The sequence below is a fragment of the Dunckerocampus dactyliophorus genome, chromosome 9 (assembly GCF_027744805.1).
Source record: "Dunckerocampus dactyliophorus isolate RoL2022-P2 chromosome 9, RoL_Ddac_1.1, whole genome shotgun sequence".
NCBI classification, from domain to species: Eukaryota; Metazoa; Chordata; class Actinopteri; order Syngnathiformes; family Syngnathidae; genus Dunckerocampus; species Dunckerocampus dactyliophorus.
This window is the reverse complement of record NC_072827.1, coordinates 17,950,942-17,975,215: the sequence shown is the minus strand read 5'-3', so window position 1 is coordinate 17,975,215 and position 24,274 is coordinate 17,950,942. Positions and strand designations below refer to the sequence as shown.

At 40.6% G+C, this 24,274-nt stretch overlaps 1 protein-coding gene across 8 annotated transcripts in view; it reads right to left on the bottom strand.

The window, feature by feature from the left end:
• Nucleotides 1–11,955: 11,955 nt before the first annotated feature.
• Nucleotides 11,956–24,274, bottom strand: part of myo1b (myosin IB) — a 70,287-nt gene continuing 57,968 nt past the window's right edge. The window contains exons 17-32 of one of the 8 annotated variants that reach the window (XM_054786625.1): nt 23,534–23,760; nt 23,174–23,374; nt 21,236–21,329; nt 20,187–20,336; nt 20,000–20,068; nt 19,806–19,892; nt 19,432–19,518; nt 18,026–18,112; nt 16,522–16,608; nt 15,413–15,487; nt 14,868–15,002; nt 13,641–13,747; nt 13,366–13,498; nt 13,003–13,155; nt 12,357–12,487; nt 11,956–12,271 (exon numbers count right to left, since the gene is read on the bottom strand). In XM_054786625.1, the coding sequence (XP_054642600.1) occupies nt 12,139–12,271; nt 12,357–12,487; nt 13,003–13,155; nt 13,366–13,498; nt 13,641–13,747; nt 14,868–15,002; nt 15,413–15,487; nt 16,522–16,608; nt 18,026–18,112; nt 19,432–19,518; nt 19,806–19,892; nt 20,000–20,068; nt 20,187–20,336; nt 21,236–21,329; nt 23,174–23,374; nt 23,534–23,760 (1,956 nt within the window). In that variant the 3' untranslated portion in view covers nt 11,956–12,138. The remainder of the gene's footprint in view (nt 12,272–12,356; nt 12,488–13,002; nt 13,156–13,365; nt 13,499–13,640; nt 13,748–14,867; nt 15,003–15,412; nt 15,488–16,521; nt 16,609–18,025; nt 18,113–19,431; nt 19,519–19,805; nt 19,893–19,999; nt 20,069–20,186; nt 20,337–21,235; nt 21,330–23,173; nt 23,375–23,533; nt 23,761–24,274) is intronic. The other 7 variants (XM_054786629.1, XM_054786628.1, XM_054786627.1 and 4 more) reach the window with 7 other exon arrangements.

The following is a 24,274-nucleotide window of genomic DNA, read 5'->3' as shown; positions in this document are numbered from 1 at the left end:
GTGAGAGGTCATTCTGTCCAATCAGCTTCACTCTATCTTATTTAAAATTGAAAGACAAGTGTTCCTTAAATCCCAAAGACAGCCTTTTGGTTCTGAGTTGATGACTCCTGTGAGAAGATGTGTGCTCTCTGTGGGGGCCACTCAAGGATCACCCATTTCATCAGTGAGCTGAATAGAAACAAGTCCCGAGTTTGAAGTGTGCTCCATTGTGATTGGCCAGAGCCTTGCAGCAGGAGGCTATGCCCTCTCTCCAAATGGCCCTTCATGAGTGGATGCACCATGAGTTTAGGTTTAGTTCTTAACCTAAGTTGCAGTAAATGCTTTGGGAATTTTTTTTGTCACTTAAATCCTTTTTTGAGCCGGTTTGTTATCTTGTGGTTGTTTTGACCTTCATTTCATCATATCAGGGGTGACTGAAGAGAATTTCTCACACGCTGTCTTGCAAACTGTTATGTTCATACATGACACGTACAGTATGCCGACGCAAATATATTACCATAATTCTAGTAGATGAGATGAGGGGAAATCCATCATTTAACAACTAACTCTTCATTATGTTTTACAGCCTGCTATTGCTGAAAAAGACCAACAAACACGCTATCGCTCATACCACACATGCAGCAGATAAAAAGTCATAAATGACTCATTTTCTCTAGCTGTGTACCAGCAAGGTGTGAACAGGCGGCACCAAACCTCACTTTGCAATCAAGATAGGATTAAAAATGTAAGTGCACAACACACAACTGCTCTATTTTATAATGGCAGCAACAGTGATGTTATATTACAACCCCATAAATCTGCACCTATATTTATAGGGGACATCAATCTGTCAGTTTGCTGCATTAATCCTGCAAAGGACTCAAAAGGACATGGATTGTAACACAACTGAATAATAATTGTCTTTTTTCTCTTTTTTCCCCCCAGACTCCTCCTACAGTTGTGAAGGGTAATGTGCTTTAACACACACATACACATGCAAGCTGAAGGTGACAAGGTAAAGTTACAGTACTTAAATTGGAATATAAAGGTACTGTGCACTGTGTGCCACTAAGTTTGTTGTTTTAATGACTAGATCTGCACCAATAGGTTTTTCCTTAATGAATGCAAAGTTTCATTGAATACCTATGTACTGTAGTTTCTTTCACAATATATGTGTGCATGCCGGTCAAGGCGATGAGCTTGATAACTTTGTGTACATTTACTAAGACTAGTAAATGTACTAAAACACATTAATCCCATTAAGAGATAAAAAATTATACTTTCGGTTAGAGCGGGGAGGACAAGCAATTGGTTGTACGGTCACGGTAGGCACATTTGTGTCGTTTTTAGTGCAGAATGAGGATTCTTTTAAAAATGTCAATATGCAGAAGTTTTCAAAAATGCAAAAAACATGCTCTGAGTTATCCTGGCACTCAGTTTCAGATAATCCAGACCAGTGCTGCAGTTACACCACAGGTGATTTTGTAGCAGTCCATGCGGACTGATAAGAGGCTGTCACAGACCTGAAAAAACAAACACCAACACCTGCTGGACAACCCACCATTCAAACTGAATAGCTTCCGTGTGCAGCCAAGTGTGTGTGAGACACCAATTTACTGTATTATTGTAGTATCATTAATATAAGACAAGTTTTCTGACATCTGCATCCTTTTTCAACCAAGTGTATTCTACAAATGCATTCAATAAGAGTCAGTCTGGTAAAGTCTGGTGTAAATACCCCAAAAAAGAGCATCATTTGGCATAGCTGCGCATACACAGGCACAGACACTCACAGACCTCGTTAGCAAGCCTGGGAGACAGAACACCTCCTGTCTCTACTCACCATTCACTTTGCATCTATTCATACCCAAATTAAAAAAGGTTAACCCAGTGGGTGACGTCTATCAAGCCTCCATAGTTAGGAGGTGAAGAGGTTACACCATCCCTGTTTAGTGTGCGAGAATATTTGGGAAAAATCTGCCCCTCTTCCCAGACCCATAATGTAGAGTTGCTACTGGATTTGACTTAAATATCTTATTATTAATGTGATTACACTTTTCATTAACTTAATATTCTTATTACCATCGCAATCATCTATTCTATGTAAATATACTGTAGCTATGACACTGCAGGAGACATGCTGTGAGAATAAACTCAACACAGATATGGAATCATAAGGCGTTTGGGCCTCCTATTGTGGAATTTGTAATACCTGCTTCTTGTTGTTATTGTTAAATCCATTGTGCCATTCCGATTTTGTTCTGATTGCCCTAATGGACCGTAGGGGAATAGAATGCTTCCTGGATGAGCATGGGTGGGTGTTACGGGTTGCAAGGTTCATCGTTGTTTAGAATGAGTTGATTAATGGCGGCCGTCACAGAGGAGGCCCGAGGCATAATGAGGAGAACAAGGGGGAGGAGCAGAGGAGGGCAAGGGACGGAGGAGGCAGAAGAGCTGAGCTCGGATGATTATTACTTAGCACAGTAAACAATGAGATGACAGTACAATGAAACCTCGGCGTAGAAAGAGAAGAGTGCAGCAGGAGGATGAGATGGGGGCACATAGCTAATTAGTCCTAAACAGAGCTCTGTGAATGAAGGGAGGGGTCAGACACACGTAAGGCTGGTCACCACACAAAGACGGACCAGAGAGAGTAGTTAAACATCTGTTGCTCTGTGGGACACCCAGACTGATGCAGCATCCTATAATACTAATTACTTAATATGTTCATCCTTCAATTGCAGAACACGATGGCTGCCAACATTTCTACTTCTATGTCACTGAGGGACAATGATCTTCTTATATGTGAGACGGCTGTTGGTCAGGTTTGTTTCCTGAACTCAATACATATAGATCCAACAGGTTTTTCATCAAGTTTGCTCAGACGAAATGTATTATGGGAAAACTTTACAGTGTTGTTTTTTGTTTCATTTTAAACTCATATTGGTACATGTTTGTATATTTATTAGGTTTACCTTTTAAGTGTTAAGTTGTTGTGTGATGAGTTTAGTGTTATTAGTAAAATGACTACGTGAGTCAGACTGTTAAACTGAGTAATGACCTCCTGCAATTTCCAATGGATTGACGAGCTCGTTGTGAGCTGCCTGGTCCTCATGGACTCGTGTGCCACAATATGGCATTTTATGATGTGGAATGTGCGACTTATACTTCGTGCCGCATATATATGTACAAATCTGATTTTTATTCTATATTTAGTGGGTGCGGCTTATACACCGGAATTTACGGTAGTCCGTTTGCTGCATGAAATAAATCAAGTAAGCTAATGTTGTGAAAGGGATAAAGGTGTTAGCAAAAGAGAGATTACAAGCAATCGAAGATGTTGAGATGATATTGTTGGTGTGGATCCCACCCGCCTTCCCTCTTTACAGTATTTCCTATGGGAACAATTGCCTTGTTTTTTGTACGTTTTGGTTTTCAGGCCTTTTAGAATGAATTAATAATGAAAAACGAGATACCACTGTATTGCCAAAAGGGGGTATTTTAATAAACTGTTTTTAGGCTAGTGCAGGTTTGTGGCTCGGTTCAAGTGCCAATTAGATTCCTTGACTGTGGTCACTATAATGCTCACAAGCACTTAGGGGACCCATTTGTTTGGTTTCTGAGGAAGATTCCGTCACCCACAGTTTCAGTTGAACTGACAATTTGTAGTTAAAAAATGTTTTTTTTACCGTCGTGGTAATTCAATGGAGGACTTTATTCTAATGAAATAAATTGAATGCTGAAATATGCTATTGATAATCTAAAAAAAAACAAATTAGGGAACTACGGTAATACATCATATCATATGTTGAGCTTTGATGTTCATGCAAAACCATCTGTTTTGCAAATGAAATAGCCTGGACTGAGACTGAAGTAGTTTTTCACCTGTCCCGAAATTGACACCAATTTTATTCTTTGCTTTGCAACTTTAAAAGAAGCATAAAAATAATAAGAAAATTGACCTAAGTAGTAATATCGTTTATGTCAGCATTGTCACAATGGAAAAAAACAGCTACAAAATACAAGTCATTCTACCATCATGCAAAATATGTATTGCACTGATATTAAGAGCAATAATAATAATATTAATAATGATAATAATACAGTATTACCTCGGTTGTCAGATGAAAACCAAAATGGATGAAAACAGAGGCAATTTCTCCCAAAGTGTAAATCCAATTATTCCGTTCCAGACACCCAAAAATATTAACAAAAAAATACATTTTATAGAGACTAATTATAATTTCACATGCAGAAAACAGTGTAAAATCATTCAAAAGGACGAATGGATGGAACTGATTGCAGACTTCCCTTACATCCTGGCGGGATCGAATTCAATACTAATTCTCATCTTTAACAAATTGCTGGAATTCACAACTTTCTTTGACCCCATGGCAGGTTGTTTCGCAGTCACACTCAATTAGAAAAAAAAAATGCACGGACAGTGCGTCGGCAACACATAGGATACTTTATTTGGTCACTCGATTTTGTTGTTAGGTGCAATATCGTACGATGACCGAGACAGTGTACGAAAACCAGTATAAAATTTTGTCTGAAAATTTAAACGAAAATCGAATCATACAAAAAACTGGAGCGTCCGAAAACTGAGGTTCCACAGTGAAAATAGAGAAAGTGATATAGCATTAGTGTGGATTTATTTTGTTTCTCTGGACATTCTCACAGCCACTCTAGTCAATTTTAACATAAAGGTGAATTAAACAAATATGGAAATAGTTGGATAAACACACAGACACACACTTCAATAAGCACCTGAATACAGCATCTGTTCCTTGTGGAATGGAGTGTGTACAAGAAAGGGCCCATTTTGGGGTTAATTTGAGGGGAACCCGTTTGGGTTTAATTGGCTCATTCTGAAAGAGGGAGAGCAGACAGGTTTAGAGGAGGGGCTGCCAATGTGTGATATATGTTGTCCCACATTGGAGAGAAGATCTCAATCCCCTAATAGATCCCTGCTTCCCTGAAATGACACCTTCTCTCAGTCTGGTTTCTGCGAGCCTTCTGTCGGTATTGTTTCTGGTTTGGCCCTGTCTGACTGAGCAATTTAATTGGTCACACTCATATCATACAGAAAAATCATAAAAAGATTGACATTTGAGTGCAGTAAAGATATTTTAGTTGGTTCATTGTGGTTTTGTTTTAACTCCAAATGGACTTTTATGGTTTTAAAACGTTCAGAAAAGCTAGTGTGGTGATGTGTTATTTCGGGAAAGATGAATTTTAATTTCTGTAGTGCTATTTGAAACTCGCTGTGTAGAAGAAAGCCAACAATGTTTTTTAGAATATTGGGGCGAGCTCGAGTAGCACAAGAAATATTCAGCATATTCAGCTTGCTTTAAAGAAGCACTTTTTATTTGAAAGCGAGGTCATCAGCACAGCCATTATTGTCTAAATAACTGGCAATACAAGTGAGGAGCAAGATAACTATTGTATGTCTTGCCTACAGTCAAACATGGTGGTGGTAGCATCATGGTCTGCAGCTGCATGAAGAGCTGGTTCATTTTGGGAAACATGAATTCCAAACCGTACTGTGACACTGTGAAGCAGAGCACGATTCCCTCCTTTGGGAAACTGGGCTACTTGGCAGACAATAATTTTGGACTTTTGGAAGCTGGTTAAGGGATGGCAGTACGGAAAAATCTTTCTCGGAAAGTCAACTACAATGTGAAAGTTAATTATCTACACGATGATGATGATTACACTTTTCATTCCATTCTCTCAAGTGCTCACACGAGCTTGGCTTGCAAGGCCTAATGTTTGTAGATAAGCGCTTAATGATGTGTGAGCAGCTATTTGCTTATCCAAGTTGGTTAACAGCTGCTTGTGTTCACACAGATAGTCTCCCCTCTGCAGGGCCACAGATACATCTATGATCTGCGTGTTGCTGAATGCATGCGTTTGTGGTAATGAATGTAGTTTTGAAGACTTTCCACACAGCCGAACATTATGATAGACGCTGGTGTTGAATTTATTGTTATTTTGTGTGGACTGCTATGCATGATAATAGGGGCTAGTAACAGTTCTGTACGGATGTCTTGAAAACACAACTTAAATATTTGTTATTAAATGCAGAAACTATGTTTAACTCTAAACTCAGAGAGAATTATGATAGTGCTGTGACTTGCTAGTGTTGCCATTACCAACACTTTTACGAGCTACAGTTTTAATGCCGATTTGGGGTATACTTTAGAGTAGTCAGTATACAGCTTGTATAGCAGTAGATTTTGTATTTGCTTATAATGAGTCAACACAGCCATTATTGTCTAAATAGCCCGTGCCAGAAGCGAGTAGCAAGGTAACTGTGTTTTGCCTACAGTCAAGCATGGTGGTGAGGCTGCATGTAGGCTGCCGGCAGTGGTCAGCTGCGCTTCGTTATGGGGTATATCAATTCCAACGTATGCTGTAACATTATGAATCCCTCCCTTCAAATACGCCACTAAAATGACAAGTAGTAAATCAGCTGAAGGTGATGTACTGTAAATACTGTAATACATAAATACTGGGGGTGTAACGATTGATCAACTACATGGATGTATCTATTTATATTCCTATGATTTAACTACATCCATCTGTGTTCAGCAAGTTGCCATTCCGGATGACATATATCATCTAATATTGTTAAAAAGGTAATCAAACGATTGCATCAATATTAGGAAATAAAGCATTGGATTTAAGCACGGCAGGCTTTATATGGATGTGTGTTTTTTTCAGCACTTTTAATGATAAAGATGTTAAACCTGTCTCTGCCGCGATTACCCGATAGCAGCCATTGAGCGCTTCCTCACCAACTCCTGCAGCTTCCAAGCAAAACGAGAGTACCGAGGAGAAAGGGACACTTTCTCCTTGCCAATCTACCTCACCAGGCCTGTGTTGGCAAAGTGGGCCTTACATCCCGACGTACATGCTCCTACGTGGAAAAATGGTGAAAATTGCAAGAGACACGCACGTGGCCTGCACGGATGTTCAAACCTGCAGACAGCATGCAAAGCACGTAGGAAGAAAATTGGGATGCAAATTATTTTCTGCGTGCATGCAGGAAAACCTTGCAGGCGTTTATTATTATTCAAATAAAATGTGAATGCATTTGCCATTAATTGTTGTTTACTTGTTTGTTTAGATCCATAATTCATTTATATCTAATTCCCTTACAAAAAACACTTCACTTCCACTGTCCGGTATCCAGGTATTTATTTCACAGTCACACTGGTTGAATTTTTGGCTAAAAAGTTAACGAATCGATTTGAAGTTACTGAATCGTTTTAGATTGTATCGTTCTTATTGAACCAATTTCATCCTTGAATCGTATCGGCAACCACGAATCGTTATTAAATTGAATCATTACACTCCGAGTAAATACGGGTAACATACTCATTAGAAGCATTGGTAAAAATTATGAGTGGACCATGTCTTGTTCCAACCATGCTGACCAATCCACAGATGGCGCACCAAATGCCATTTTTTGTTAACCTTCTTAACCCTTAACTCCCCTCCTTCCTCCATTCTCCTGCTATTGACGGGATTATGGCTACAAATTGACGAAGCAATCGAGTGTGCTGGTGACATGAGGGTGAGTGGGGACAGAAGCTCTCCACTACCCAGTTACTGCCATAAATCAAAGTCATTCCATTCTCTGGCCCTCCTTCCAGACAGCCTCACACAATGCCAGGGCCAAGTCATACCGTGTGTGTGCGTGTGTGTGAGACGCTGTCTCTGTACGTGTGCCTTTTTTACGCACTGTCTGCCTTTTCTACTTATTTTCAAATATATATATATATGCATAATATATATACATAAAAACATATGTACATACACATATGTAAATGTGTGTGTATATATATTTGTATACATGTTTATTATAGGTGTATGCTTAAGCATTCACACCTATACAATTTTTTTCTATTATTGTTAATATTCTTATTCCGCCATTTTTTGTCCTCTAACTCCTCCTTCATTTTTCAACCGATTCATTATATTTGCAATTTTTCGGAACTTTTAATTGAATGACGTGTTATTTGAGCTGTTCTATCCCTATGAGTCAATGACGTTGACCCGCACGGGATTAGGATGCTAGAAAATGGCTGAATGAATATTTGTATCCAAAATTAGTTGTACATATAATTGTATTTAGTCAAACTGAGACTGAAGAACATCTCTAGTAGTTTGTTTATTATTGCAATGTTGTCTCAAACAAATCGAGCGATACCTTGCTAACTCACAAAGAAGGATGTCATCGCCCTCTAGTGTCTGAACAATCGAATTACATAAACCAAGAATTTGAGGGGAGAAGCAATCTACCTTGACTGAAAGGAGAAAATGGACTTAAAATAGCTTCACCAGTGTTGGTGATAATGTAATGTTTTACAATAATAATACAAGTCAACTAATATTAATGCTAATAATCATCGTCTATGTACCGTAGTACATGTTTTAATGTTGGAGCACAGGCCGCACGGTGGTCTAGTGGTTAGCATGTTGGCCATACAGTCAGGAGATCGGGAAGATCTGGGTTTCAAACTCTCGCCTTTTCAATGTTCTCCCCGTGCGTGGGTTTTCTCCGGATACTCCGGTCAGCTAGGGTAGGCTCCAGCATACCCGCGACCCTAGTGAGGATAAGCGGCATAGAAGATGGATGGATGCTGGAGCACCAACGTATGGCCCAAACCATACGCAAAACTGATCCAGTCGTCCTTTGCCACTTTCTGGTTCGAATTTCGCAGCTTCACTCTATCATGGTTTTTCAAAATAAACTGTGTATTATCGCTGTTCCGGGGTTGACTACAGCCTATTATTAGACAAAAATATGCATATTTAATAAAATTATTGGCCAATATTAAGCATTTTCAAGCATAAAAATGTATATAAGGCATTCAGAAGACATTCAAAGACGTGATATGTAGTATTCTACACTGGTCTGTTGTAGTCGGTGATGTTACGTTGATGAGACAATAGCCACCACAAGAAGTTCACTGTCCAGAAAAAACAACAAGGAACTCTCTTATGTCTTATTTACGTCTAATATGTCTTATTTTCTATTATGTCTGCTATATTGGGTGATACGAGTGTAAAGGTGACTAGAGGAATGTTAGTTCATGTCTAGAGATCTCTAACAATGTTAAACATATTTAGAAAGTTATAATCAGGTTTTCTATGCTCCAACTACAAAAATATTCCGTTAATAAATACGGTATCCTACTTCTCGGAAGTGGATAGTGGATAAAAGTGCTCATCAACTTTTTGTACTTCATTACGTCTTCCAAGTGCAAGGCAGGCTCTTGTAGCGGAAATAAACCAAGGAAAACAAAAGCCATCACCATGGAGGTGGAAAAAAAGATCCTGAAAGAGGAGAAACACTCACCAATATTGGTCGCACTTTTGTCTTAACCGTTCGACTGTCACGACCTTTGTTAAGGGTAAAGATTGCATCCTTGTGCATGTTAAAGCATCTCCTCCTATGAAAGTGACAGTAAAAACTAAGCAGCGCAGTGACCAGTGAGCCTTTTGTTGATTCAAGAGTTGGCTAAAATTATTATTCTTGAAGTCTTTGTTACTGTATTTTATGACCTTTATTTGTTCTGTGTACAGTGTGAATGACTTAGGTGTCAATTAGGTACAGATTGGACTTACACCAGAACTTGACTTACAGTACAGTGTAGGCATGGACTCATTTTTCACTATTTTATTGTAATGTCGCTTCATGGCCACAGGATGCTGCCAAAGTACTGTGTGTGTGTGTTTGTGTGTGTCTCCATGCAACCAATAATTGTGCAACGCCGGAGTTGAACCTTGAATTTTGGCCCTGTAGAAAGCCTTGAAGGAAATACTGTAGTCTTTGCGTGTTGCTACTTTGCAGGAGTTGGATTGTAGAGAGACTGCCACCGTCGGCTCCCACTGAGATCTAACCACCCATGGGGAGGCTGGGTCTCCTCCTTCCTTTCCCAGCCTCCTGAGTTGTGGGAACCAGTTTCTGGTCTCTGCTATTTTTACCATTCCGGTCTCAAATCTGAGGGCTGTTCCCTCGAGACCCGTTGCCGTCAGCCCTCCGCAAGCCACGGAATTTAACCCGGGACAACTCGCCCCAGATGTGATGGAAAACATCTGGCCTGCTGCTCGACTATAGGTGCTGGTTGTTCAGCCCCTAATGTTGCTAAGCCCCATAAGGGTTTTCAGCCCCAGCCAATGCGTTTGTTGACATTGCTGATAAATACAAACCAAAGGGCCTCCTCAGGAATGCGAGAAGTAACAATCTGATGCTTATGGCTCATTAGACTGTTGCATGCACAGAATACTGTACACTGCACGGAGCTTTTAAAATGAGCTCTGCAAGCTGAAATTTGATCCAGGAGAAGTTGCATCCATCAGTCATACTTACGGGTGATGAAGTTGTACAAACACCTGTGACATAAATAACAGCATAGTAAAATAACGATGACATGTATTCATTATTGAGCTTTATTTAATTTAAAAAAAGATTACCTGTATATGTTACATTGAAACATTTCCATGTTCTGTCTCGAAAAAAGGTTTTTACGTTAGGCACACAAGAATGCAGACATCCTAATGCAGCTGCAGCCACAAGACACGAAGGAGGAAGCCAAACTGCATTTAAACTGCACACCAAAAAAAGGAACATGTATCCAAACTGCCATTAGCAGTCGTCCTGGTGTGATGGGTGACATGAAAAGGTACACACCACAGACCAAAGTATTCTGAAGGTCGCAAAACTAATTATTTGTCCCTTACAAGAAGCGGCAAGCTTTACACAATCAGTACAATATTCCTAATCAGCAAATCTAAATATTAAATAATTAAAGTCTTACTGAAAATGTATGCTCCTTTGTTAAATATGAGATTCCCCAAAAAACTTCAAAATTTAACCTGATAAAAAAACAACAACAAAAAGATCTATGCTCATGTGTACTTACAGCTTTTGGTTATTCTCAGCAAAAAAAAAACAAACAAAAAAAACAAAACACGTCAAGCCCAAGCACTACACTCGCTCAAGCTGCGGACATCTCACAAACGGCATTTAAAATGAGGATACTAAGGACAGACCCTTGGTCCATGCAAAGGCCACAGCTTGGAGCCCATCTACTGCTGGGTATGCCTGTGGGTGCGCACTACTGCTTAGCTGCAAAGAGAAATAGACAGCAAATGTTTCATTTATTGCACACAAGTATAAGAAATATATATATTTAGCTGTTTCCAAATCAGAACTGCTCAGTCAAACGTGACACTCTTATCAGCAATGTGGAAAGCCAACGCATTTGAGATTGGTTTAGTCTTTAATCTTTTTTTTTTTTTTTGCAGATTAAATAAAGATTGGCATGGATCACACTGGCATGTAGAAAAAGATATTGAACACGTGTGCAGCGTCACATGCTGATATGGTCCCCATTTCCAAACATTTCTGGCATTTATTGTTAGTCGGAATATGGTTCATCTGCATTTGTATTTGTATTTGTACACTGAGACGTGACAAGTCATTGGCCCTTTTCAATGGCACATAGGAATTATAGATTTTAAAAAACAAGTGGTTTTACAATAATCTCACAAAATTCAACAGCCTACTGTGCTTTTTCCCTTATCATCCCCCCCCACGCAGAGAAAATAACAGCTTACAATCAAATACTATTTTCAACCTCATTTGGGTATACCAAGGTGTAAAAGCAAGTGCAGTATTTAAAGTTCTTGATGCTAACAGGCTACACCCCACAGCTGCCCCAACTTCAGCTCCCATTTTAAGCCGTCCCAGTCGTAGCTGCTTAAAAGTGGACGAGTCAAGGCCAGTTGAGCTTGCGCCTCATCATACAAACATCAAGGTAGAACAATCATCACCACCACCACCAGTATCACAAACCTCCAATTATCTTTTTGATCTTCTGGTCTCCTACCCTAGTTTTACAAAAACGCCATTGAAACGCTTTGCCAAATTTCTGTGGCATGCAACCCGATTAAGGGCTTTCTTTGCCCAAAAAAATTACAACTATAGTGTTGCCATTGTACTTAACTAAAGGGAAGAAAAACCGAACAAGCCAAATACATGCATGTCATTTCGTGGGGTGATGGTCCTTGGTTCAGTCCTTAATTCACCACAATCCGAGTACTCCAGGACAACTCTGAGGAAGCGGGGATGGGGTTTCACTATGCTGACGCAGGCACCGTCACCTCCAGAAGGCGGTTGTTTTTGCGCTTGCAGGACACGCTGTTGCCGTTCTTGGGGGCTACCTGGATGAACTTCACACACACTTTGTCTTGCTTGAACTGTACCAGAAACCTGTCATGTGGAAACAGGATGTGCACCATTAGTGGAGAATGCACACTTTGCTGTGGAAAAAAAAGACGCCTGTGTGTTCTCTTACTCATCTGAGATGTCAACATTCAGCTGCTCCCTGTCTGAGGCGGTGGAGCCGATGTGGTGGAGTTTGGTAATGGTCTCAATCAGGTGCTCGCTGCTAAGCAGGAAGTCTCCTTTAACGGCTGAGGCTGAGCCCTTTGGTGAATACGAGATGTCTGGTTGGTATCAGGAATTTCTCCACCTCTGACACTGGCTACATATAGACCACACACGGCAAGTATAGCAACTCCTGAGCTGACATGCATACCTTGACATAAATGGTTAAAGGACCACGTATAGATCTGCCTACCCCTTACATTCATTGTTAGCCATCCGTCAACATTGTCAGCCACCTGTTCTGTTACTGTATATCTACACAATAAGTGTGCTCTACAAACCAAAACCTCTATAATTTTTTGCCGTCTGCTTGTTATGACCCAAACTAAGACTAAACTGTAAAACGGCAAAATGTAACAAAAAGCGTACCTGGAGAGCTGCACAGCATACTCAACCTACCAGCACCATGACTGACTGTTGGCTCACTTGTGGTGTCAGCTATTTAGACAATAACTATATTGTACGTTTCTGTTTTCGTCTGACCTTTTGGGTCAAATTAATAATAAAACCCCGAGGTACCACTGTACTGTCCTTTCGGTCATGGTCACCCTCACCTCTTTAAGTCTGAGTGCAAAGAAGCCATCGTTCTGTGTGCTGACTGAAACACTGGTGAGGTCGGGCAGAGGAACACTGGCCTTTACTTGGCCTGTCTTCTGGTCAGCCAGGACCACGTTCTTCTTTGTCAGCAGGAGGATGCGAGTTGTACCCTGTAGACCAGACAAGACTGTTATTGTTATGTCATTGTGCTCGTGCCAGCCTTATGGCATTGGCTGGAATAGGAAGTTTATTGTCAGTCTGCAAAAGAATTAATGGAAAATGTTTGAATGGAAAATAAATGCCATTACTTCGTCCTCAATAGCTTACATTTCCCACTCCAATGTGAACTAAATCAAGGGTTATTTCAGAATCTGTCTTACTTTTCCATTGGCCCTGTTAATCTTGTTGACCACATCAGCCAGCAGAACCTTTTCATCAAAAGAACTATTGAGTTTCTGATATTTGGGGTTCTTGCTGATCTCCAAGTAGTCTCCTTTGAAGGGCTGGCTCACACTGAGACAAAACACAGTCAAAGAGCAGAGGAAGCTCACTAAACAGAACACACAAGATCTGAAGCTTTGAACTGAAGCACACTAAGCACAAATCTGACTTGTATACTTGTCAACATGATAAAATACAAATGAATTGGAGGTACCTGCTTGGATAGAGGGACTTTTTATCCTTGAAAAGCTCACTTGCCTCCAGCTTCTCTTCATACACAGCTTTTTTCTCCTCGGTGAATTTACTCTTGTATTTCTTGCACTGAGCACAAACACCAGGGATGTTCAGACAAAAAAAATGCAAACCTTGCGACCTTTTCACAAACAAATCTGCCCTTAAATACAATCAGTGTACCATGTTGTAGGCCTTGGGATTTCTACATAGACTGCGTCTCAAGTCTTTTGAGTGCATAAGTGCATTCCGCGTTCATACCATCGTGGAGGTATGCTGGAGCGTTCATACCAAGTACGGCAAAATGCAGTGCACCGTCAGTACATACAGTACATATTGTACTCAAAATGGTGAGTGCACAGTGATGGACACTTGCGACCCTCAATATTCTGCCATCTTGGTTACGTAGCGGAAAGGGAGGGACTAGCGTGAAATAATAGCGGCTGAGGAGCAACCCGTAGTAGTGAAAAATACCGAAGAGAAGAAGAAACAGCAGGTGAATTTGCTTATTTTCCTATAAATGTGCAACAGCACATTATTGGGTAATTGGCACCATCAGAATTCTCGCTCTCAGTAGTTAAGTACAGTAATCCCTCATTTATTGCTGTTAATCGGTTCCAGACCCAACCGTTGTAAGTTTTTAAAATGTATTAAACACAGCTGGAAAAAAAGTAACAGATCTTTGATAAAGAACACAAGAAACACTATTGAATGCAAGAAATAACTCGTAGCAAAGTACCAAGAGAGCCTCTGTTACAATAGGATTGTGATGCAAAGGTAGGAACCTTTAACACAGCCAGGTCAGTGTGTGTAATGATGATTGTACCTGCTGCTGAAGTTCACAATAAAGTTCAAGTGAGCAAGTATACAGCTCTAACGTCCACTCTTTCAAGTTAAGTTTGTATCGGACTAGAGCGAAACCTCGTCTGAATGGCTCTTCCGGTCGTTCTTCGGTTTTCATACGTTTAATTTGTCATTTGACCCTTTAGAACGGATTGACAAAACCCGAGGTTTCACTGTACTAACAAATGAGACCCACAGAGTGCATATTGTAATTCATGGACCGTGTTTCGCATGTGTTCATTGGCACTGTGCGATTAGCAGTTCATCTGTTACGGACTGGACAGATGCGAGTTAACACTTTTGATGATGACTGAAAGGAAAGCGAATGTAACATGACAAAACATGACACCATATTTCAGTAACCAACCCTCCACAGATGGAAGATTCTCCGAAGTTCCGTGTGAACTCCATCCAGGAAGACGTACGGTCGGGCAGGCCAGTTCTTGTCAACGGGTGACATGGAGGGCAAGGTCCTCTTCAGACCCAGGAAGTATTTTTGCATCTGGAAAAGACAGCCTGAGGTTAAAATTTTTACGAGAGCGCCGACAATTAATTGTTGAATCGATGATTAATCTATTATCCAATGAATCAACTATTTTCGTATTCGATTAATCGTTTATGATTTAAAAATGTAAACAGCCTGTGATTTAAGCCTGTCAAATGTGAATATTTTTTAATTTCCTTAGTCATCCATGAAAACAGACCTACATGGCCTAACCGATTACTCGATTAATCTAAACAACAAGCCTCGGATTAATCAACAAAGCTCTAATCTTTACTGTTTGAAAGTGGGCTTTACATCACTTATTTGGAAGTTTTTACTTATAGTATATGGATCAATATCTTAGTACTTTTCTGTTAAATTTTTCGATATTTTGATTATTTGTACTTACATATTTGAGTTGTACTTACAATTCTCTGGATGGTGAAGTCATAGATCTTTTTCCCTGCATTTGCCCTGAAGAATTTTCTGTACTCTCTGCGGACCTGTTAAAAGATAATGAATGAAAACAAAAACAAGACCGTCATCTACTGCCTCTCTATTTAGCTTGATGTGAAACAGGGAACGGATGAGCGAAAATGAAAACAAAAAACATGACATTTGTTTAGTAACAAAACACCAGGGAAGGTTAACTCCAAGCTGCTGCAATTACTTCAAATAAAATGACCCAAATTGACATTTATGACAGAACAACCTTCATGCTGACCTTAATCATGGAAAATGTGTTGTGAACAGGTGCAAAGTGGATTGTGAGGGGCAGGGTGAACAATTAGAATGATGAAAGATTAACACTGCAACAATGGCCACATGGACAGTGATTTCATAATCACCACAATATCGGGGACACACACACACACACACACACACACACACACACACTGAATACATACCTAGAGAAAGAAAGTACAGGTTAAATACAAAACAGTGCTGCTCATCACAGAGTTAGTTGAACGGATAAATGCAAGACAGAAACATGTTAAGGGAAAAACAACAACCAGAAAAAGACAGCCTCTGCCATGTGAACATAACATTTGTTGCTCCAAAGGTTTGATCTTGATGAGAAATCGCTGCAAATCATGAAATATGATGTGAACGTTTACTGTTTGGAGTGAAATGACCCTTTAAAAGTGGACAAGCAGTTGTTGGATTGTTTCACTGCACCATACAGGACGCCTTTTCCTCAAAGCACCTAAAAAACTGCACAGCGACCTGGAATGGGACTACCCACGCTGCATCATTAACTGTAAAAGCACTGCAGAACTGTTTTGGTGCCATGACAAACAAAATTATAATCTTTTACACATCACATTATGCATGAATCCATTTGGATATAGTGGCTTGATATGTCTACCAGTAATTACGTTTGCAGTGAAAGCAGCACACAGTTGTGGGGTGGGGGGTGGTTGCACTTGGCAGAGACTGGCTTCCTGAATGAGGACACAAGATAGCTGAAGGAGAGTGGGGGGTGGTTAGTAGTTGGTAGGCTTGGTGATGGCTGCACCGTAGGGCTGGTAGGTACCTTGAGTCCCTTCCAGTAGGCCCAAATCACAGCAACAGCATGCTTACGCTTGGCCTCTTCCTTCAGTCTCCGCAGCTCCCTCCGAGCCTGTTCAGGGAATGAGCGAGAGCAAATAACAAGGGGGGGGGAAAAAAAAGCAGGAAAAAGATGAGCAGAAGAAAAGGGAAACACCATTTTGCCTGAGGTGAGCAGACATCAAACACAGCATTGGTAGTCAAACACATTCACACTGCACACACCACACATAAGCCCTCTGTGGCCCATGTCAGAAAGTACAACTTAGCTGTTCCGACCTCTATAAACAAATATGTTATTGTGACTCAAAGTTAAATGGTGATTTTTCAGGAACTTCTGTCAAGAAATGGATATGTGAGTTTTGTATCAGATGAAGTGAAAACCAGACAGAGAATGTCAGCTCGTCTGTTCCTGTAGAGAAAAATGGCACACAAATGCAAAGCGAAAACGAGTCCATGCAGTCGCAGTGCATCATGCAGTGCTTAGTGGACCAAAAGAGACTGTGTGTTGTGACCTATGTATGTGACCTCATTGTGCCACGTGTGTCAGTCTTCAATGGGCATGGTTACATGAGTAAACTATCAACAAAATTGCATTTACGTGAAGCGATTTGCATTAATGGGCAGGGGTTCTCAACTGGTTTGGCCGTGGGACCCGCTATCACCCCTTAATGACAAGCCACGGCTCAAATCGTGGATATTTTTCAACTCAAACTTGTCAAATAGCTTCTATTTGATGAAAACACTGTGCTGTTTGAATTTGAGCAGCACATCTTGAACATGTCAGGAACGATACAGTTTTATCCACAAACTCAAAATTATTTGAATAAAAAGTGTCTGTAAAGGTTTTCTATTCTGCTCCCGCTAACGTTTCGGCTCTACTTGCTAGCTCAGCAGAGAGATAACAGGTTCTCAGTCAGTCAAAAACTCCGGCAGAGTTCCATTTCAGAGTCGTTACTTTGACGCACTAAAAAACTGAAAATACAGATAAAAGCATGTCATTTTTAACTTATAAAAGATACTAAATAATTTCTGTGACATTCAACATAAACAAAATACATTTAACAAATGCGCTAGCTTGATGCTACAGTAATTTATATTGAAAATCTCACATATGCGGTAGCGATTCGCATTAGCGATTTTTCATGGCGACTTCAAACAACAGAATTAAATAGAGAACTAAGATGCATATTCCACTTAAACAGCTGATATATAATGTGCATAAAACGCTTACATTCAAACCCTTTATAGGGCTCAACAAGAGACAGGCCTGGCACAGGCTCAATGGCAGCAGACTACTAACCAACGTTGTTGGTCTCGGACAGCAGGTTTCAAATAGCACTACAGAGCGTTGTCACCACCTACAGGCATATTAACAGACGCACTTTGGGTCGCGACCCACCAGTTGAGAATCACTGTTTGCGGGGGTGTTGATGGAGGCGGCCAGTCACAGAACCACTACAAGTCAAGCCAACAGGCTTTCCAAATACCTTGGTGCCCTGCCAGCCGGCCCAAATGACCGACACAGCATGTTTATTCCTCGCCTCTTCCTTCAGCTGACGCAACTCCCTCCGTGCCTAATAGAAAGTGGTGGTACTTGTGAAGGAAGTCATTTACGTCCTGTTGTGTGACTGTCAGAACTATACACGGAGACAAGCTGCATTATCATACATAAAAACACATTCAAAAAGTCCAATAAGAGGCTTGGCTTCCCTGGAGAATAAAACATCTCATAAAATATCTTAAACAACAATTATGTAGTCAGTGTTTATCTTATCAGAACGGATGGAGACCTTGAAATATAATATTATCAGTTCAGATATTTTGATGGTTGTTTCTTATAATGTACATGCTGATAAGATAAAAAAGAGCTACAAAGTGATTGTACAAGAAATAGGACTACAGAACTGTAACATATTATAAATTATTATTATAGTGGAACCCATTTAAGTAGACGCCCTCTGATTGGCTGACTCATGCTGACGTAAGCGGTTGTCGACATAACTGAAAATAGCGATTGCATGCACATTTACTTGGGACTCGTGGCAGATACATAAAGAGAGCGGGTGCTAATAAAGGATTTTTTAATCTACGGCAGTTTGTTGACGTAGTTTTCCTCCATTTGTGCAAAATATGGGTACATTTTATTAGATGCGGAAAGGGGGATGAAAGAATGGCTGGGAAGTCTACCGCCAAGGATGAAAGCACCTTTGGTCTTATACCGAAGCTTTGAAGGTAAATGGCAGTTCCTCTCCTGTTATCCCACCTGCCCTTCTTGGCTCAGGTGGTGGTGTGGTCGTTTCCCAACCTGAAGGTTGCTGGTTCGATCCTCATGACAAAGTATCCTTGGGCAAGCTACTGAACCCAGTTGCTCCTGATGCTGCATCTTCAGCAGGTCAATGTGGTAGAAAAGCGCTGTACACGTGAATGTTCCTTTACATGAGCGATAATGATTATGTTGACATAAACAAATTGATTTCTCCTAGGAATGACCCCTTTGGGTCCGAAATGTGTCGACAAAAGCGATCCACCATGTACGTCGATCCCGGCTAAGCGGGCAGTTTTTAGTAATAATAAGAACACGGTCGACCAGGACTTGATGATGAACTTATACGGGTTATCATCATAAAAGGGTTCCACTGCATCAAATGCATTACTACTGGAAAGCAACAGCACCATACAATAAAGGAGGGGGTGTTTGTTGGGAGGTGGAAGACAAAGTACATGTAACCAATACAACACAGAAAACACCTGTGAAAGTTATGTCTGGTAGATAATAAATATCCAAGCGAGGATTAATTTGACTATTGATTAATTTGACTACTTTGTATTGTATCTGGTGACGAGGGACGACAAGACAGCTGGGACAGTGACAAAGTACATCTGGGTGAAATACCTTGGTTCCCTGCCAGTATGCCCAAATTACTGTCACCGCATGTTTATTCCGCACTTCTTGTTTTAGACGTCTGAGCTCCATCCGAGCCTGGAGGGACGTGGTGGGTGTCGGGTAGGACAAGTTGTGCGAAAGAAGAGATTCAAGGGAAAAGAAAGATAAAGTGAAGTAGCAGTGATTTGGTTAGCAGAAGAAGCAGAGCAGAAATAACTGTTTTGAAGGGAATTTTCTTTTTGTTTTGTTTTTTTTTACCACAGGAGGGGCATTTACAGAAGCATTGCATAAGATGAGGAAGGAGTTGTCTTTTGCTTTGGCACAGATAATCTGGTGACAGGACGTGACCTGTGACATGCTTTTGCAGTTGAACGTGTCAGTACCTGAGTGCCGTGCCAGTAAGCCGCGATGGTGGTTACAGCCTCTTCGCACCTCTTCTGATGTTTCAGCTCTCTCAATAGCTTGCGAGCCTAACACAAAGAAATAAGTAAGGATATTTTAATGTTCTGTCCTCATTTGTACAATACCTCTGACTCTGCTTTGTTCTGTATAAACATGACAAGACGGCAAAGCACACCTGCCATCCTCTGGTGTAAGACTGCACCACAGTTGTGGCGCTCTTGATCTTCTCGTATTTCTTTTGTTGCTGTGAGGTAAAAAAAAGGAAGTCAGCATAGTTTGTGAATAATTGAAATTAGTAACACTTGTTTCTATGTTTCAAATGTTCACGCTGCTTGTGTGAGATTACTTAAAAACAGCCATACCGCATAGCGACGGTACCACGCTGCCACCACAATCTGACTCTTTTTCAGCAATAAGAAGTGAGTGCGGCATTTCCAGCCACGATAGATTTTCTGAATGAGCGTGGCCAGGTCTTGCAGGCACTGCCTTCTCCTTTCCTCCAAGAAGAAGAGCTGCAAGGGAGAGTTGATTGTACAATAAAGAGCACATCCTCAAATACAGCAAAGAAAGGGTGCGCTTTTGGAAAGAGCAATATCTTTTACTATCTTCAGTACCATGATGATGAAAGTGATGCTCATCTCTGAGCAAATACTGATTCAGTAATATCAAGAACAAAGTCCAAGCACCACCTTCCACAATGGCCTTATATTGCTTGGGTGGCAGCAATAAAACAAATACACCATCCACTTATCTTCATGTGCAACATATAACATTTATTGTCTTGAAATGAGTAAACAATTTGTTCCCCAGAAGGCAGATCTACAGTATGTGTGTCTTTCTACAACTTTGTTGTAGTCAAGCGAAGAAATTATTCACAGGCAGTGCGCCAAAGAGGTTATGTTTTAAACCATGTTTCGTTTGTTTTAGTTGTTTGTTCGCAGGAAAACCCAACCGCACTTTTCCTTCAAACTTTTGGGGTTGCAGAATAGACCAAGGGAGCCAATTTAAATTTAGTGCAGTCCAAATTAAAGAAAAATATATAGTATATGTCAATATGTACCGTATTTTCCGGACTATAAGGCACAGTTTTTTCAATATTTGGCTGGTCTTACGACTTATAGTCACACATGATACAACCCCATGTTTCAACCCCATTAATGAGGCCTCTAAGTGTTGCATGTATACGTTCAAGAGCCGACAAGTGCCAACTAAAGATACTCATTTTCCATGGAGGATGTGATGGATAAATGGAACCACATGTTTGGTTGTAGACCTAATACATGAAGTAGGGGCCCACAATACAGCCACCTTCATAAACATTATTATTGAAAACAGTTGAGAACAACCTTTGACATTCGATCACAGATGATAAAACAGAAAAAAAAAGAGAAGGAACTTTGCTTGTTTTTACCGTTCTTGGATTCCTGATGAAGATTTTAGAGCGGCCATAGGAGAACTCTTCAGCAGGAACCTGAAGGTCCGCCATCAGCATCTCCACTCCCTCTCTGTAGGAAAAGGTTTGAAACGGTCACCTCAAAGGAAAACTTCACTTTTTTGGGGAATATTGCCCATCATCAACAATCCTTATGTAAAACACGAACACACGTCTCTCTTTTCTGTGCATTCTAAAGATATAAAAACAAATAAAAAGAGACAGCTCATTAGTGCACGTAATGGGACGCACCTATACAGTCTACAATGTCTGCTAGTAAAACACCTCCAAAGACCTCCAACAAGGTGTTATGGTTATATATACATGCTGTATGTAACCATGCAGCAACAGGTACATTCATGATAACATGTAATACTCACAGTATTTTGTTTTGGTCCTTTTAAGCATTACCGGGACTTCCTTCCTGGGTGCGTTGATTTCACATAGCAACATGAATGCTACACCTAGCATGAACTTTTCCAAACTCAAAAACAAAAACACAGCAGCAGTGGCGGCAGCCCCAATATGTAGAGTTACCTTTTGGTAGTGGCCTGAGGCATTGTGAGCCCGGCAGTGGCGCGCTGCGGGCGAGTGTGTGGTGAAGCTAGTCACTAGCCGGCGAGTAGCTAGCTGGTGTGGTGTGGCAAGGTGTCAACACGCCAGTAATGTAGTTCTTCAACGTAACAATGTTAATAATAATAATAATGTCGCTGTAGCTTGGTTAATATGTGCATCACATTCTATGTAAATGGAGCGTTGTTGTGTTTTGCATAATGTGCATTCTTAGCTGCGTCCTTCAAGCTGTTTTTATATCTTTAGAAAGCACAGAAAAGAAAGCGCCACATGTGTTCATGTCTCACATAAGGATTGAGGATGACGGGCAAACTTCAAAAAAAAAAAAAAGTGCAGTTTTCCTTTAAAGCAATCAGATGCAGTGAGCTATTTTTGTTGTCGTTATATTTCTCCAACCAAAGGTACCTTTAGTTGTATCAGGCATTAACAAATAAGAAACTGAAGAAACAAGGGTGGTCTACTAATTTTTTCCATGACTGTATGTATATTTTTTCCCTCTTCATTGTGCATTTTTGGCTGGCGTGACTTATACTGTGGAGGGACTTACAGTCTGGAAAATACAGTACGGTACTTTAAAAAGTCATCAATAATCACAGTGATTAAGATGTTCTGGAAAGATATTGCACCCAAAACAGGAGTGAGTAGAACATAAATTAACACAACTTACAGAAGAAAACAACATTGGTCAAGGTTTGTGTTTACAGAGGGATAACTGTTCATCACAAGACAGCAGTCTGATTTTCAGAACAAGTCTGGCCAATATGGAACGCAAAGTCTGATAACTCCACGTGTTGTGGTGCAGGAAGGGACCGTTTCATTTCTGATTGGGTATGTGACATTTGTGCTTATGTGAGGACACCGAGTGAGGCCCTTGCTGAGTGCAACTGAATATGCACGAGGTAGCTGTGGAGGGACATTATCATAAACATTTTCCATACATGGTAAATACACATTAACAATACATTGGAGCTTTAAAAAGGTATTTACGAATGAAATGCTGTCTAATGAGCTAGAACATGATGTGCGAGTTTTCCAAAAATTAGCCCAATAAATCTTGTTTATTTACAAGAAATATTGTGCACGATTATCCAATAATAAGCTGCAGCTGCACACAATTTCACCTGGGAGTTGCCCATTGCACCAGCAGCCCATTAGCACTGGTCACACAGCTTTTCCACTGGGAGTAGCTGCAGGCTCAGTGCCTCACTTAAAGTCTCCTTCTGCACATTTTCAGTGAAAGCCTCGGAGGGCTTTTGGCAAAGATCCCGTAAAAGGGCCCACTGCATGGCCCTCGTCATCGCCTGATAACTGATAACTAAGCTTGTGAATAAACATGACGGTTACCTCGCAGGGCCTCTCCAATGCGGCCAGGTCCGTTTGCAGAGCATTTTGTAGCGCTCCAAGCAGGGCTCGTACGCCTGGCGGAAGGCATACCCTGCTCTTCTCACACGGACATTCTCCATCAGGCCCAAATAGCGCACTTGATGGCAAACCAGCGACTCGGTAAAGATGTGCGGTGCCTTCTTGTCATTTGGTTTGATGCACCTGGCAAAAATGAGGCATAAAGTCAATTTTGTGTGTTTCTATTTTAAGTCTTATTGGTTCTGGAAATGCACACACACACACACACACACACACACACACACACACACACACACACACACACACCTACACACCCACACACACACACACACACTAGGCTACCGGATGTAGTTTGGGTTCTTGGTCTGCAGGTTCCTCATTAATGTTCCCACTGACGCTTTGAACTGGAAGCCAGCGGTTGGCGGCCTCTTAAGGTTGACTTTGGCTGGGTTCCCCTCGGGGAACAGATGTTTGATCAAAGTGTGATTGGCCTTATACATTGCTTGGGACAAGTCCCGATATAGTAGGTCATTGTTCTTGTCCACAAAGCCTTCAACGCGGTACAGCACCTTGACACAAAAGCAACAAAAAACAAAACAAAACTGAATAATAATAAATAAAATACTTTACAATATTAGATTAATGTATTTAACAAATAAATATTGAATACATTATTACAAGGGGTGTAACGGTACAGGTAACCCACGGTACAGTCCGTACCTCGTTTTTTTTTGTGCATAAAGAAAATTTTTTTTCTTCCAAAATTCTCTCTTTATTATATACCATTACTATTACATGATGTTTAAAATGAAGCATGAAATTAAACTGCAATCAACTGTCAGGTAAATTTAGAATAGATACAATTCTCAAATAAAAATAAAAATAAAAATATTGATACAGCATGCAGAACACGTGAAGGATGCGGAGGCCACTTTGATGCGTACATTGAAGATGCTAAAATCCAATGTAGGTCAGTACATTGTACTATAAGCTATATAAGCTTTGTATTACAGGTGACACAGCAAATTAGTGTTATATGCAATAACATATCTCATTAGAAAGAACAAAGAACAAGCTGCTGGC